Genomic DNA, 16,698 nt, shown 5'->3' with positions numbered 1-16,698 from the left:
AACAACAACAATTCAGCCACATAGCTGTAACCTGCAAGAGCAGTCTGCACAAGTTACGAAGTTTACTGAATATGACACACTAAAAGAAAAATTTAAAGTTATAATATAGCTAAAGCTATATGGCCTCACAGAAATAAGGTGTTTGCAACATACACCTTTTCCTTTCATCTGTTTTTGCAGCCAGCAGTATTTGAATTGTATTAAGGATGAAATGTTCTAATTCTCACAGCATAATAAATTATCTTTGTAACAGTTTGTCCTGGTATTGCACTAATTTCAAAAAGTTGCTGTGGCCAAAATGTCCACTTGTTTAAAAGATACCTTGATGGTAGCCTGTTTCAGAACTAATCGGTCCCTCACTAGATAGCAGGTGATCTTTAATGACAACACTGAGACAAAACAGATAGTTATACATATATCACAACACTGAAAACTGATCTCCTATACCACATAAGTGCTCACATCGAACAACTTTACAACTGCTTTATCTGAGTGTTTCCATTAGAGACCAGCTGCTATTTGATGAGGGATCAGTTATCCGCGAAACACTGTTATAGCAGTCTCAGTTTTTAAACAAATGGTCTATTAACTAACCTTTTGGCGAGGTCATCTGTTTGAAACTAGTGCAATATCATGACAACTTGTTGCAAAGGTAAGTTCGTTATATTATGAGAATTAATACTATTGCATGCTCTATGCAGTTTAAATCCTACTGGCCGAAAACAGTTTAAAGGACAAACAGTCATGCAAGAATCTTATAAAGAGAGAAATGTTACCCTTGTTTTCGTGGATTTTTAAAGACAAATGTAATCATTCATACAAGTGCTGGACTGCTTTCTTAATATTTTCGAATTTTAAAATGTTGATTTTTTTTTTTTTTTTTGTAAAATATGCCAGATTTTATAGAGTTACTGTACTAAGAGTTGACAAATGTATGCTTTTTGCTATATTTTGAATATGGAGGAAGCCTAGAAATAATCATACCAACTGCTACTTTCGTATGACAGATTCTTTAAACTTTTAAAAAACTGACATGTTTTTTAAACTTTTCGTATCAAAGTTTAAAAAATATGAAGATCGAAAAACTCTAATGTATCCCAAAAAGCATCCCCCATTGCTTCGGTTCCACTCAATGAACACCTGTCAATTCCCGATCCACCTTACAGAGAAGAGTCTTCAGCTAGGATGATGAATCTGGCGAGCAGGATAATTTGGATTACCCTTAGAAGCCTGTTCGAGTAAAACGCTACATTTTCCTAAAGACAGAATACCTTAACGAATCAACTGAATAGCTTAGTGAGGTTCTTGGGTCCCTCACTAAGTCGCTAACCAAATCCAATGCAAGACTTCAACGTAGTTTTTAGACTGTTGCAGAATCCCCGTGCTTTTGTTTTGATTGCAAAACATTTTTGATTTTATTGTTCTTTATGAAGAAATTAGTAATAGTTAAAATCCAGAAGATCGAGAATCCAGAAGGAGAATTTCATAAACACTCAAGTAAAAATTTAAAAGCTGCGTTGCTTCACAATGAGAACATACACCCATCGATTCCTGTTGTGCACTCTGTTCATATTAAAGAAGACTACGGAACGTGTTAGAGAAGATCCAAAGATAAGCAGTATAAATGGGATGTCTGTGGAGACTTAAAGATGCCGGAACTCCTACTTGAAAGGTCGTTTCACTAAGTTCCCTTGCTTTTTAATTGCGGAGATGTCATTGTAAGAAAATGGAAAATTATTATTTCAAAATTTTGGAAAATTGTAATTTAAAATATATAGCCAAAAGACGGATAATTGCAGGTCTTCGATTAACTTACAAGATAATTAGTTTCAAGTATCTAGTAGGCACAATGGCCTTCGCGGTCTATTTGAAATAAATTTTAGAATGGATTATGGATAATTAAGTCCATTAAACAATATATTAATCACTTGAATACGCAGATTTAATATCATTAATAAGCTTGGTATGCAAATAGGTAAGGTTAAAGGCATGAAATAGTCAAAACCTTATAATAAAAAAACTTTTGAGAAATTTAATAAAGATACTTTTTTCACGTAAAGTATTTAAATAGTTTATTGGTATGGAAATGAAAATTAGCGCAACTAGGCTTCAAAACATCCCAATTATCTTGGAAAAGTATCTTTTCACGTTTATTGGGATGGATCGATTAAATTTCTCAATTTTTTTATGTTATAGTTTTTTTTTTAAATTCTAATATTTTGACCATTTCTTACCTTTACCCATTTATATACTAAGCTTATTAATGATATTAAATCTGTGAAGTCAAGATTAATATATTGGTTTCAGGCACTTATATCCATAATCCGTTTTAAAATTTATTTCAAATAAGCCGTGAAGGTCTTGAACTAATTACTATTTATTTATTTATTCAGCTGACCGCAAGTTTACAATCGCCCCTTGTACGGCATGCAGGCCAGAGGGGTTATTATCTTTGAAGTTAATTGAAGACCTGCAATTAAATAAAAGTGACTACGTTTCAGATTTCTATATCGAAATCCGTCTTCGAGCCAGGATTTTTGGGTTTGGGATGAGCTTTATAACTTGGCCATGGAAGAATAAACTGTACCACTGGAGAGACCAAATTGTGTTTTTATTAAATCTCTTACTTAGTAGTTCTTTTTTTTTTTCTTTTTTTTTTTCCCTGTTAGTTGTTGGCGCATTAGTTTCTGTGGCCATAATGCACCTTCCAAAGTTTTCGCATTTTACTCTGATCCAAGCCCGAGGCGGGATTCGAACCCGTCAGGCAGGCACTTTACCCACCTGGCTAGCCCGGTCGGATTACTTAGTAGTACTCCACGTAATGTCCTATTCGAGTTCAACAAAAAATATATATATATATATATATATACTTCGTTGAGAAAATATTAATAACTATGTAATTATAGAACTATATCAAATAGCAGTTACTCTTGCAGTAGCTTTGGAGACTTATATGATTTAGAGTGTCCACCATAAGGTGACTTTCAGAAATAACGATAGCCGTAATTTGGAACTCTCAACAAAAAAAAAAAAAAAAAAAAACCTTTGGTCAGAGAAATTAATTTGCAAAAAAAAAAGAGGAATAGATAAAGAAAAAGTCCAGTCATGGGACGGGTTATACACTAGGAAATAAATATTCGAGGATTGTTCATTCATGAAATCATTATACTGTTCATCTTAGGGAGTTTTCGTAATTAATTTCCCATTCAACACCGATACAGAAAACTTAATCCTTTTTTTTTTAATTGATCAGATAAAAGAATAAGTATTCGAAGAGTGTCATTTGTGAAAGAATTAACCTGTTTATCCTATGGAGCGATACTCGCATGCAAGGTGGTATTCTGGGAGTGATGATAGTCTTGTGCTTTTTCGATTTGTGTTATTAATTATCACGCTGGAATAGTAACATACACGTAAAGTAAGCTACTTAAAAATTGTGAACGCTTTTAATTTTCACAGGGTTTAATTTACCAGCAAACAGTCCGATGTCACACAGCAAGGTTGATTGATATCGGCTGCTTTGGTAAGTCGACATTACGTGAATTTAATGCTAACAGTGTAGCCACGAATATTATCACCTCATCACGTGACTCGAGTTTGTGAAATGGTTATTCTACGGGACTTTTCCCCCCATTCTACCCTCCGAGGATAGCAATTAACTTTCGGTAATGACGCCTAAATCTTGAATATATCTGTCAAGGTCTGAAAAAGAAAGAGCATTAATAAATACGTGCAATCGATTTAAAAGAGTACTTGAATACCGTACCCTTGTTCAGTTTTAATGAATTTTTAATTAAATAATTTCTCTAACATACAGTATCCACTCTTGAACACAAAAGAATCCTTTTAACAGAAACGGCGTTTACAACGTGACAAATTTAATTATTACATTAAAATATACACTCACGGCTGATTTTATAAATTTTCAGGCCATTGTATATGCGCCCCTATAGCGGAAACCCAGGGAAGAAATTTCAAACAATGAAAAAAAGATAAAAACACTAATTTGAACAATAATCAAAATTTTGTATCTGCTTGTAGCATGTATTATATCTGAAGCAACCACTTACACGCGTTTAATTGATTCCATAGAACCTGGGCTACACGTTTCTGCGCCCTCTGCAAAATTTCAACGTAGCGAGGGCCTAGGCATTAATTCGGCCCTTGCCACGTAAGATATTCTTCCGACGAAAAGATGAATAGGATGTTAATTCTTTGACAGCATCCCTGAACGCCACCGAATAGCGATTTCAAACCGGATCCTTAGCAAGCCTTTCAAAATTCAACTGAATACTTTCTAAGTACCCCTTACGCATCAGCGAGTCATCGTGTCTCACTACCTGCCAAAGACTTGTTTGAAGAGAATAATCTACTTTCATGGCCGTGACCCAAACCTTAATGAAGACAGAGTGAGAGGAATCAGAGTAATAAAGAGGGCGAAGAGAAGACCTAGAAAGCTGGGGAAACCCCCGGGAAGAGACCGCTGTGAATCTAATAGAAATAAACTCTCATTTCTATTAAATTCCATTATATAATGGAAATAATTTCCAAATATAATGGTCCTTTATTTGAAATAAGCCGTGAAGGTCTTGAACTAATTATTATTTATTCAGCTGACTGCAAGGCACCGGTATATCGCATGTTAGTGTGTGCGCTGAACTTTCACTGAAGAATAAAAACGACAACTGAAAGTGAAACATTTTGTATGTTATTGGAGAGGTGCAATATTTATTTAACCCCTGAGGTGCAGGCCCGTTTCATTGTAATATGGGATCTACAGTAAACACGCTCGACGTAATAATTACATTCACACACAAATCTTTCGGGCTCTAATTAGGCGCTATCACTTTCATTCAACGATCCCGATGGCCCTGATGGATGGACGTTTCCAGTTCCTACACCTGCATGCATTTCGGCGTTTATGTACGGGCGTTTCTTGACACATTCGTAAGAGCGAGCGGAACAAGTAAAAGTTAAGTGGCCTTGGAGTCCCCTGACTACCGACATTCCTGAGCTCAAGGAAGGATGGTCCGGATATCGGATCATCTAACTGCTTTTCTTTTTTTCCCTTCTACTGTTAGGCGGGACCAACCGGTATATCACAAACTCTTGTTCCTCGTGACACACTTTCACACGCCACCCCTTGTAAGGTGTCCCTTTCATTGGTCGCTAACCTGGTCACGCGCCAGTAACTGACGCGGATATGGCCGCTTACGTTGGTGTATATATAAGGCTAGGAGATTCTGAGAGGATCATAACCATCCGTAAAGTCTTGAGATAAAGTCTTCCAGGTAAGTTGTATTAGATATCTGTAGGCATTCGGCACAGACACTACTGTGAATAACGTAAGATTTTTCCTTTAAAAGCGTGACCTTTGTTATTAAGAATACTGCTTAATGAAACTGATATTTATGATTAAACTGATACTTGAGCAGTCAAAGTCTATCATCAAAAGTATAAAATAATTAAAATTTACACACTTCAAGTTTGATTAATTCGGGGAGCTAAATTTTATCCTTTTAAAGTAAATAAATTAAAAGCAAAAAAGAAATTAAATTTTACTTTAAAGTTTTAAATACCATTTCACTCGAATCACGGTAGAAAGGTTCAGAGCAAAATTATTATTTCATAGCAAAATACAATTGATATAATAATATCAATATTACTGATAACTTCAACTAATGTATTTATTAATAATAATTAAGTGACGGTATTTAATACAAATAATTTAACTACAAATAGTTTTTTTATTACGGGATGAAATTATAATCGTACTGTCAATTATTTCCACAATAAATCTAATAAAATATTTAAATATTTAAAACTTATAATTTAATATATATATTTTTAACTTCTTTATCTGTTTTATATTTAATTTTCAAAACTTTTCAAATTAATGGTTTGGGAGTTTTAATAGTTTGAGTTTATGCTTTCTCCTAATAAGTGCACATAATTAGTGATGAAATTTTTTTCAGTCGAGCTCCTTATTTCTGTATTTATTAATATAAAAAGCTTCGTTTGTGATTTTGTATTCAATACTTTAGTGCTATCTTTGCTAAATTATTCTGACATTTTGTGGATGACTGAGAATTGAAAGTTTTGTGCTAATATTAGCTAGTCTATATAATTCAGATGACTGCTTAATATCCTATCTGTCTAATCTTTTACGTTGTGTTTTCCAAGTACTGAGAGATGTATAACTGGCTATAGAAATGGATAAATAATATTCAGGTAATCTTCTATTGATAATCTAGTTTAAAGTCATCCATAGAGTCAGCCCGTAACCCACGACTTATTATGATTCCTTTCCAAAACTGTTATGCAAATTATCAAACGTAGATACTGTGTGTGTACTTCATTTCCTCTACTGGAATTTTCAGTACCCCACAGATGTGGACAAGGATATATTTTTTAACCCTAGATATAAAAAATTAGGAACATTCCGAGTTTTAAAAAATATCGGACTAATAACAGAGGAGAGTTATGTCATTATTTCTACTTTCTAATATTTTAACGGCCATGCGACAAGGTCAATTGTTTCATGGCTGTTAAGATATCTCAGAGTTTGGTAAATATTCCTTTTTTTGGATCAGTCTTTTTTCATATCTCTGAGATAGCAGGATTCCAGATTAGGGATGCTAATCGATGCCCGTACGAAGAACAGCTTAGAAAGTGCGGACATCAAAGCTCGGCAACTAGACATCTTAGGCGGGAGAGAGATCTGATGGAGGTGTACAAAGCCCTAAATAAAATTAATAAACTGAACTGGACAGGACGAAAGAAATATTTTTACTGGTAGAAGAGGGAGGAACCCAGGGGACACAAATACAAAATTTTGGGGAGTAACTGAAAACTGGATCTCATGAAGTTTAATTTCTGGAAGGGTGTTGTATATCGAAGCAATGGTTTGCCTCTCACAGTGGTCTAGGCGGATAGTTTGGCAAAGTTAAACCCCTGGCCTTAGGGTAGTGAAGCGTAACCTGACAAATTTTGCCATCTCTGCATCCTGAAATTAGATTAAAGACTCTCGGAAATGGACAGTCACGTTCTTGCGACTGGGAAAACAGTTTTTTTTCTCTCAGATGAAGAAAAAGCCAGCTTCCTTGCATCATTTAGCCATCATAATATTAATACTGTTTACGGAACAATATAGATCAAGAGACTTCTTGTTCAATACAATTATCTATATGATCCATGGGCATAATAACGTCAACTGTTTTGTTGTTCTTGAATCTGAGCTCTGTTTTATATCTTTGTTGTTAATTTGATTTTGTGACATCTAGAGATATATCCTTTATGCCTCATACAACTTCTGAAAGACATTATATCAAGTAGGCGTCCAAAGCTAGAAGCCGTTCTTTCAACTTCTTCGATGGTAAACTTAGTACTTTTGAACTAAAGTAAAAGCATACAGATAATTTTAATATTAGCGTCAATCTTTTACTTAAAAAATATAATAAAATATTTAAATTTCACTGAATGCATAAATATGGAAGTTGATTTTAACTGGTTTCGTTATTTTTTCATAGGTTGGCACTAATTCCAGCTATCTCTACCATGAAATCAGTAGTATTACTAGGTAAGTAATAATACGTACATCATATATAAATATTACATAGCATTTGATTACAATAAAAGTGCATGGCTTGCACCTGGACTAAGAGAAGTCAATGTGCCTGAGGTCGAGTAATGCAATATGAGATGATCACGATAACTGGTATTTGGATACAGTTTCTTAGATTTGTAGTTATTGCTGTTATTTATAAAAATAACAGCTGTTTTTGTAAAAGCCTCACGGCGTATGAGCTACTAAGACCATAATGAACTACTCTTATATGAAATAACATTCTGTAAAGTCAGGACTAAATATTGTTGTCATACTAATGGTGGAATAAAGTCGCTCACATGGGCGTGCAATGATCCATGGATTTTCAGTGTCCTCGCTTTCAATGGTGGGTTCGTTAAAAGAATGAACCTTCGGGATAGTCATCTGGTAGTAAAGGCCAGTGATTTTGGTGACCATCGCTGGAATGGCTTACCTTCCTTAACAGCTGAATTCGTAATTACAAAAAACTTCAAATGAGACCATGTTATGGCAAAATCATGTAGAGAATCTAAAGTAAGCCTATAAAGAAAGCCGTATCACTTTAATGAACAAAGCGTCTGAAGAACAAACTAGGCTTCGTTTACTGCTGAGATTTCTAAAGTATCATCCTTATTGGCATGAAGCTTCTTAACACTGAAAACGGAGAGAAAAAGGAGTTAACCAATTAGACATAAAAACAAACATCACATGTACAACGGATGTTTTAAAACCAACAAAGACACTTAGAAATAGATGATTACCGGTTCACGATACCTTTCAGGTTACACATGATGGGTATTACGTTTCGAGGAATATTCATCATGTATTCCCAGAGAAAAATTATACTTTTAGGGTAATACAGGTAGATTTTATACCAGATCAGATTCAGATGCTTTTTTCATTTTACAATTTTAATTTCTTCCGAAATTATGATCCTTTAGAAAGACTTAAAACCGATTTCTTACGTCCATCAGTACTGATTTTTAAATCCAAATTTTTTTTATTTACAGTTTGCTTCGGTTTTGCTGTCGCCAGTGGAGCTGCAACGAGAGTAAGTATTTTATTCACAATCCTATATACAAAAATATTCGCACTATTCTATATATAAAATAGAGAAAAAGTTAATAATAATATGTTCTGCCTTCAGTCAATCTTTATCCATTATGTTCTTTAACTAACGTATAGCAAAAAAGGTTAACTCGTGGTCATCTAAAATTATTTTACTCTTTGTACAGACAAAACGAGCAGCATATGAGCTCCCAGATGGCGCTGAGCTATTGATAGGATCAGTCCGCACTACTTTCGTTTGTTCCAATGATGGTTACTATGCCGACGTTGACAACAATTGTCAGATCTTCCACGTCTGCAGCACAGTTGTGAATCCTGATGGTCGCATAGAAACTCAACAGTGGAGCTTCCTTTGCGGAAACCTGACAGTCTTCAATCAACTATCCTTCACGTGTGCCTACCCAGAGGAAGCCGTGCCCTGCCACAACAGCCCAGATTTCTTCTATCTGAACAGTAACATAGGTGCCGGCCCCAATGTTCCTTTCCTCACAGATCAGGACATCCAGCGTGCTGCACCACTCATACCTGGGTTAGCTGCTCGTCCTGCTGTTCCCGTATCACGTCCCATAGGTGGTGGTGGAGGAAGACGATTCGGCTAACATAATTGTGGAAAGGAACTGAATCAGAATGGTCATAAAGAAGCGTCATTTGGAATAATATCATTGAGTTTTTCATGTTGTAAAGCCGCCGATAAGTACACAGCCAATAGGGTGAGATTATTTGGAGCACTGGGTATAATTTGTCATCAAAATACCTCGCAAATACAGTAGCGTCCTCTGGTGGCGGTATGTTATTCTTGGAAAAGAGACGAACTATTGTTTGTGAGTGGTCATATCAAACCGCGGTGAGCTTAACTATAGTAATACATATATGCATATAAATATATCAGCATAGTCAAAGGTTATTCTGTAATATGAATGTGCTTTCTTCTGCTGCTATTCCTTAATGTAAAGAGATAAAATGTCCGTCCATGTTTCGATTATTATTGCTGTATATAGATTTTGTACATGTACTAATAAACAGTAGTGCAGTTTCAAAGGATTATGTTTTTGCTATCATTTGAATACGAACAAAACGTAATGAAGTAATAAAAATATTTTGTACAAGCCAAAATATTCGCCTTGTACATCCCAAATTTTTTTAAAACTTATTAACTACAGACTTATGTGAAAAATAACTGTTAAAGACCTCGTTTAAGACAAAGTATCTTATAATAGACAAAATGCAACTTTCAAAATGAAACATCTCTGCAACTCACGCATTAAAAACTTATTCTCCACATTTTTAATGTGGAATAGCTTTTTCTCCTAATGTATTACAATTTCAGTATAAAATAGGTATATGTTCTGCGGGTTCATGTGTGCAGAAAATAAACTCATCAAGAGGTACAAGTATTCGAAAAATTTAAACATATTAACTAGAAACTATTATGAGACAACTAATACTATTCTAGATCTTTCAGAAGATATTTTGTAGCTTTTGGAAACAGATGTGGAAAATTTATTCTGCAATTTAAATGCAATATCATCTGAATAATATTCATGAAGCGTATAGGGACGCAATATCAGTAAAATATTTATACAGTTAAAACTTTATTGACAGCTGCAAGTATCGTATCATAAATATTCTATACAATATCACGCAAATATTTAGTCCAGAAGACATCTTTCAGCCATGAGCCGAGAATTAGTAAAAAAGGAAAAGACTTATTTTGATTATAAAAATAAAAAATAAACAAAAGATATAAACAGAATTTTTGAAGTTTATTTGTATAATATTCTTACTTAAATTCGTATCCTTCTTAATCATATTTCTTTGTAATATGTTTCAGTATTTTTAAATGATTTAAGGAAAAACCATTTCTTATTTGACAATGCCCCATACTTAAAAGGAGATTAGACTGAGGAAAACTGACAACATAAATCAAAGAATTCTATTTTTACTGTAATTCAATATATCTCTTGCTTCACTAACTGTCTTTCAACATATTTTGTCGCTTTCTGCAAATTGAATAAATTTAGCTGCTATGCCCTTACAATATTGATCGTGACTTCACTGCATTACTAGAGTGCGTGCAGTGAAGTGCTTTCTCACTTGCAGTTTAAACATAATGAAATACCTCAGTGCACAAAAAAGTAGCAATAAAGTTACAGGATTTAGTCAATTTAAAGAAAATCGGCCGTTAGAATGAAAAAAGCTGTTAATATTTTTCAAACGTAAACGCTCTGAGTATATCTACATTTCTTATAAACGCATTTGAACTGACCGCAACTTTTTTTACATTGTTACATTTCTTTTAACACCAATTCATCCTTCTTACAGCATGTATTTGATTTTGGGGAACAAGAAATAGTCCAGGGAAAATAAATCAAAGAACTAATTGGTTGATTTAACTCCACAATCACATTCTTTGCAAATCTACCTGAACCTGTTACAATCGAATCGAGCAAGCAGGGTTCATCAGCATTAGCACGAATAACCTATTCGCATGCTTCGGATCTGAGCAGCACTTATTCATCAGTCAAACACCGCGGAAAGAATCTAGAGCAATTCTTCCGTTTCCTCAAATCTTTTGTCGATATTGTAGATTTTCTCTCTGTTACTGTGAAGTTGTTCTTCCATAACTCGAATAGTCATTCTGCGATCAGTAGCGATTCGGTCACAATGCTCGTCATCTTCCAGATCTTCACAACCATCCGAAATCTTGCAAAACAGTAGCGCGCGCACACTCAAGCCAGGTCGAATATCCTTAACATCTCTGACCTTTTCACCTTCCAAGTGTGCTGTAACATGGTCCTGTGATCTTCAACATGCGTGCAATGGATTCAGTCCTAGAACTCAATTGTCAGACCTTGTATATAACACGAGGGCTCTATAGAATAGCCCTCCGAACCGCACGTTTTACTAGAATGAAATGTGCATACACGAGTTTCCTACTTACAATATTTATAACCAGTAATCCTTCTCTCTCTCATAATTTGTTTTATCAAAGCAAAATTTAAATCTAATTTATCTTTATTTGTTGTTCGTTTATACAAAATTCCATTTCAGTAAGTAGTTTTAGTTTTTATTGTTTTCTTTAGAAATAATGAAATTGCAAATAGTGCACACAGCACGCAATTTCCTCAGAATTATTTAGACCAAATAAAATAAATTTTGGTACAAGAAATCTCATAATAATAAATAACCGATTAAAACTTTGTTTTTATGAAACTAACGTCCAAATAAATATCACTCTTTTTATTCAGTGTTTACAACCAGAAACTCTCCTGATACTCATTTATTATTCTGGAGCACTAATCTTATTTCGACTGCATTTTAAATCTATTGTAAACTAACTAAAAACTCAGAGATATATTTTTCGTTATGAATTTATAAAAGCGATAGCACGGCATGGATAGCAATAATAAAATACAACGCATCTCCGAGCTGATATCCAAAGAAATTAAATTCATAAACAGTTCTTAACCAAGTTCAGTAATTTTTACGTTTCTGATGGAAAAATCTCTCCTTTAATGAGTTTAAACAAAAACATTATTTCTTACGCTTTCCTCTCTTCACCATTCCAGCACAATGCTGGAATTTTTTCCTGTTAGCAACCTTATCGATCGTCAGGTTCTGCACAGCTGAATGTGACAAACGTCTTGATTAAGTAAGAAAGTAAGATATTAAACTAAAGAAATTAAAATTGTTAATTGTTTTATTTTTGTTATGAAATATCTTGTTGGAGAGGAAAAAATGAAGCAATTTACAAATGTTTTAATGAATCGAAGGTGGACAAGTTCCTCCGGAAATTTAAATACATATTAATTTTTTAAGGATGTCTACAATTTATCATTACAGAACGCAATACGCAGTTTTTTTCAGCCTTGTAAAAACACCGTTTTCAATTTTAATCTTTTTATTAGGCGTCCGATGAGAAATTTCTTGACACAAAGCTAACTCGTTCAGAAAAAATAATATTTCATTAGCTTTGTCTCCCAAACAAGTTGAGAAGTTGATTTTTATTTTTTAAACAAAATACTTATTTTCCACATGTAACTAGTAATTCAATCTCATTAAGCCCAAATTTGAATAATTATATTATAGTTTTCCTCGAAGAATTAAGTCTGATAATTTGATATTTAATCATCAATCTTCTCCAAATAATTAAGAGAATAAGAGGGAAAAAAACATACTTTAAGATAACATATAAACCTGTTTTGTTTTGTTTTTTTTACGGAACCGTAAATTCCACTCACATATAATCTCAAGTATAGAACAAAAGGACGACCCCATAGTACGCCGTGTCTTGGGAGTTTTATATGATTATGGCTCCCAGAGGATCTTTTTCAAACTGAATAAGTTTGCAGAGTGGTTATTTCGCCATAATGCGGATCATAATCGAATTGTGTATTGTCTTCAAGGACAAAAGCACTGTGCTGCCTAAAATAGAAGATCAGAGCAAGGTGAAATCATTTGGACTTATGCGAGGAAAACAATAGGCAACTTATGATTTAGACTTTCCTGGTTTAAAGGAGAGAAGCCTTTGCGTTCACTGAACGACTGAAGATGCTTCCTGCTCATTAAAAATACACGTAATTAGCAGCGTTTAAGTTGTCCCTTTACCATATGAGACGTATTCCCACTAATTAGGCTATGTTAAATCCTTCGGGGTATTACACCATTTATCACTGTTTTGATCGATTCACCTAACTCGTTCACTCTTTTACTCCAATGTACATCCTGCTGAATGGGTCCAAATTTCTAGGTCATTAACGATAGATGAATAAAAGTCCATCTTCAAGTAGATAATTTTTTTAATTCTTTAATTAATCCATACCACTGGTATGGATTAGCCAAACAATTAAAAATTGGAAAATTTAGGGCGTTAAGCTTTACCACAACAATGCGTTTATCAAAATTATGGAAAAACTATTAAGAACAGTAAGAACAAAATCAAACCATTCACTGGTTCAACAATACCACTAAAAATTTCCATTTTTTACCATTAGGTAATTGCGAATCTAACGTAGCAAATATCTGTCTCTCCCCCTGTTTTCCCGTGTTTTATTTTTACTTTCTTTGTACTTCTCCTTACTTCTATATCCATGAAATGGTGAGGCATGTTTGGAATACATTTTTTTCTGCTGCTTTCAGATAGCATTTTGCTTCATTTTCCCGAACCTCTCACCCTCCATCTCATATGGTAGAAATTTGGGGTGTATTTATGGCTTTTCTGGATATCACTTCACATTTATGGACCCTATTTCATTCAGGACATACCTATCTTATTTCTCATTTCTATTACAAATTCCAAATCTACCATCATTTTTCTCTTCAAAAATTCATGTTTTGTAGTTTCTTCACGCTCAAAGAAGAAATTTCCGATATCAATCCTGTCATTTACGCATTTATTTTGTCAACTGTTCCATATCTTACAAAAAAATCTCCCTTTTTATGCCATCAAAAGAGCTTCAGATGCACAGCCGAATTTGATATTTATCAGTTCTTCATTTCCACTATTCTTCATTAACTTATTTTCAGATAATACTCAATTGAGTATTGTTTTCAAATAATACTCAATAAGATTTTCACTCTGATCCTTATCCTCAAAGTTCAACAATCCTTATCCAACCTCCTTTACCCTTGCGAGCAGAACAGCCCTTGGTGGAGATCGCTAACGTAGAAAGCAGTGCCCAAAGAAAAGGTCTGGGTTAGAATTCTCTTAACAGAGGAGAATTTTCAACAGCGTGACCTAATTATTTAGTCTCGGGAGGAAGCGGCACGGTTTCTACATAACTACATAACTACAAAATACAAGCAATTTATAGACACAGAAAACTAACGCCTAGTAGCTGTTACCACTTGGGCGCAAAACAAGAAGACAAGTGTCCTTTAATTTACCCGACCTATGAGAGGTCGGGTAAATTGAACAGGTCGATGACCCTCATCATCGTCATAAGTTCTCCGCCACACGACAGGTTCATGATAGCCAGAACTCAATCGCACCTAATTTCTCCCTGTCTTTAGCGCTCTCTTTAAGCCCACGATAGATATCCATCAGCTTCTATTAAATCATCCAACATTCCACTTCTCCTTCTTCCTCTCGCCCATAACTTTCCATTCAGTTACATCTCTTAAACTCTTCCACCTAAATCCATGTCCAATTCCATTTCTTTCTTTTCCTTTTAGCCTCTAGCATACTTCAACTTTCTCCTGCCCTGTTTAGAAATACTTAATTTCTAATCCTAACTGGGCCATTTGTCCCTTTTGACCTATATGTTCACATTTCAAATGTTTCAATCCTTCAAATATCTTCATTCTTTAGCATCCATTTCTCAGTCTCATCAAGCGCCATATTCTCTCTCTCTCTCTCTCTCTCTCTCTCTCTCTCTCTCTCTCTCTCTCTCTCTCTCTCTCTCTCTCTCTCTCTCTCTCTCTCTCTCCTCCAATACAAACAGCCTGTTAAACTATAATCTGATTCGGCAATGCTGTATAAGCACAGAGATTTATTGCACATATTTTGGTTTCTGTTTTACCGACTTCTCTAGTGCATACAATCATGAGCCAAAACATTATGACCATTCCTATCTCCAAGAGCGGACGCATCCCACAGCACCTAGGAGTGACGGCACAGTAGTGCTTGTAAGTTCGTCAGTACGAAGCCTATGCAATGACGGAGTAAGTAAGTGTAAGTGTGTGTTGTTGTCTTACGGCACCAGGGGTTTCCCCCATCTCCGCGTTGCTTTCATTGTGGTGAACCAGTTCACTGGGAAATGCCAGAGATTTAAAAGTGTGTGGGAATTGTTCATGTGTTGTGTTCTGTACCGTTGTTCATCTGGTCATTTAGCCGTTGGACCCCTATTGAGGCCCAACGTTGTCCCACTTACGCCCCGTGGAGGCAGACCAGGAACCCAGTAGCTGTAGATTCACTCTGGCAGGTCCTGCCGCTTAATTTCCTGGGATTTCGGCGGCTAGGACCTTAAAAAATAAAATAAAAATTAAAAAAAATAATAAAAAATAATAATAATAATAATAAATAAAATAAAAGAAAATAAAAATAAAAAAAAATAAAAATAAAAAAATAAAATAAAATAAAAATAAAATAAATAAAAAAAAATAAATAAAATATAATAAAAATAAAAATAATAATAAAAAATAAAAATAGATACAATGACGGAGTTTGAACGGGGAATGATTTGCAGCGCTAAGTAGGCATGGAGCCAGCATCACAGCAACAGCCGGCATTGTCAGCTGTTTGAGGGTCGCCGTAGTGAAGCTAACGGGAATGGTTCGAAGAAGGTTACACACCTGACATGCCAGAACGGGGAGACCACTACTGATTGATAGTTGAGGTGAACAGCGGTTGACATCGGATGTCTGAGACAACAGACCGACTCACATAATAGAAAAGACAACAGACGACTCACGATCCCTCAATTAACGGCAGACTACAGCTAACGCGCACAGAGAAACGTTTCTTAGCACAACATCCGTTGGGTGGTGTGCTTAGAAACGTTTTTCTGCTCTTGCGGGTAGGCCTACGGAGTAGGCAACCTATTCTTGTGTCCATATTGATCGACCGTCATCGACACCTCCTGCAGCGGACATTGGAGCACCGTTCCTTGACATTGACGACTCGAAAAGAATCGCCTGGTCTGATGAATCAAGGTTCCAGCTCCATTATGCCGATGGATGGGTGCGTATTCGACAGCAAACAGGTGAACAGTTACAACTAGACGTACGGTTGGACTAAAACAGACCGGTGGTGGTATCATGGTTAGGGGGCTGTTTTGAATTGTTTCGGACTAAGTTTTGCCCTACATGGTGGCCGAGTATTCAGATGGCACTGGACTCTTTCAACAAGAAAACGACCCGTGTCACAAGGCTCACATTGTGCAGGAATGGTTTTCGAGGATTGAGTCCAAGTATTTCATGTGCTCTTCTAGCCGCGAAATTCTCCGCCATCAATCTCATCGAACATTTGTGGGATGCGGTGACACGCAGCATTCGCTAATCCAAGCCAGTGCCTCGCTCCACTGCTGCCGAACTCCAGGACGACC

The 16,698-nt window shown here is 35.3% G+C and overlaps 1 protein-coding gene across 1 annotated transcript; it reads left to right on the top strand.

Annotated features, from left to right (window-relative positions):
* The first annotated feature begins 5,236 nt into the window (after window positions 1-5,236).
* Window positions 5,237-9,668, top strand: LOC150082933 (uncharacterized). The gene is made up of 4 exons (XM_090376917.1): window positions 5,237-5,291; window positions 7,530-7,579; window positions 8,596-8,636; window positions 8,821-9,668. The coding sequence occupies exons 2-4, from the start codon at window positions 7,558-7,560 to the stop codon at window positions 9,250-9,252; spliced, it is 495 nt and encodes a 164-aa protein (XP_090233043.1). The 5' UTR covers window positions 5,237-5,291; window positions 7,530-7,557; the 3' UTR covers window positions 9,253-9,668.
* The last annotated feature ends 7,030 nt before the right edge of the window (window positions 9,669-16,698 follow it).

This window comes from Mastigoproctus giganteus, chromosome 7 (genome assembly GCF_048544385.1).
Source record: "Mastigoproctus giganteus isolate SK-2022 chromosome 7, ASM4854438v1, whole genome shotgun sequence".
NCBI lineage: Eukaryota > Metazoa > Arthropoda > Arachnida > Uropygi > Thelyphonidae > Mastigoproctus > Mastigoproctus giganteus.
Note: the sequence above shows the minus strand (reverse complement) of the source record. Positions and strands in the feature narration are given on the sequence as shown.

Excerpts from the sequence above, each read along its gene's own strand:
- LOC150082933 (XM_090376917.1), top strand. The coding sequence starts at position 7,558 with ATGAAATCAGTAGTATTACTAG. Across the intron at positions 7,580-8,595 it reads GAAATCAGTAGTATTACTAG|TTTGCTTCGGTTTTGCTGTC; the intron begins GTAAGTAATAAT and ends TTTTATTTACAG. Across the intron at positions 8,637-8,820 it reads CCAGTGGAGCTGCAACGAGA|ACAAAACGAGCAGCATATGA; the intron begins GTAAGTATTTTA and ends CTCTTTGTACAG.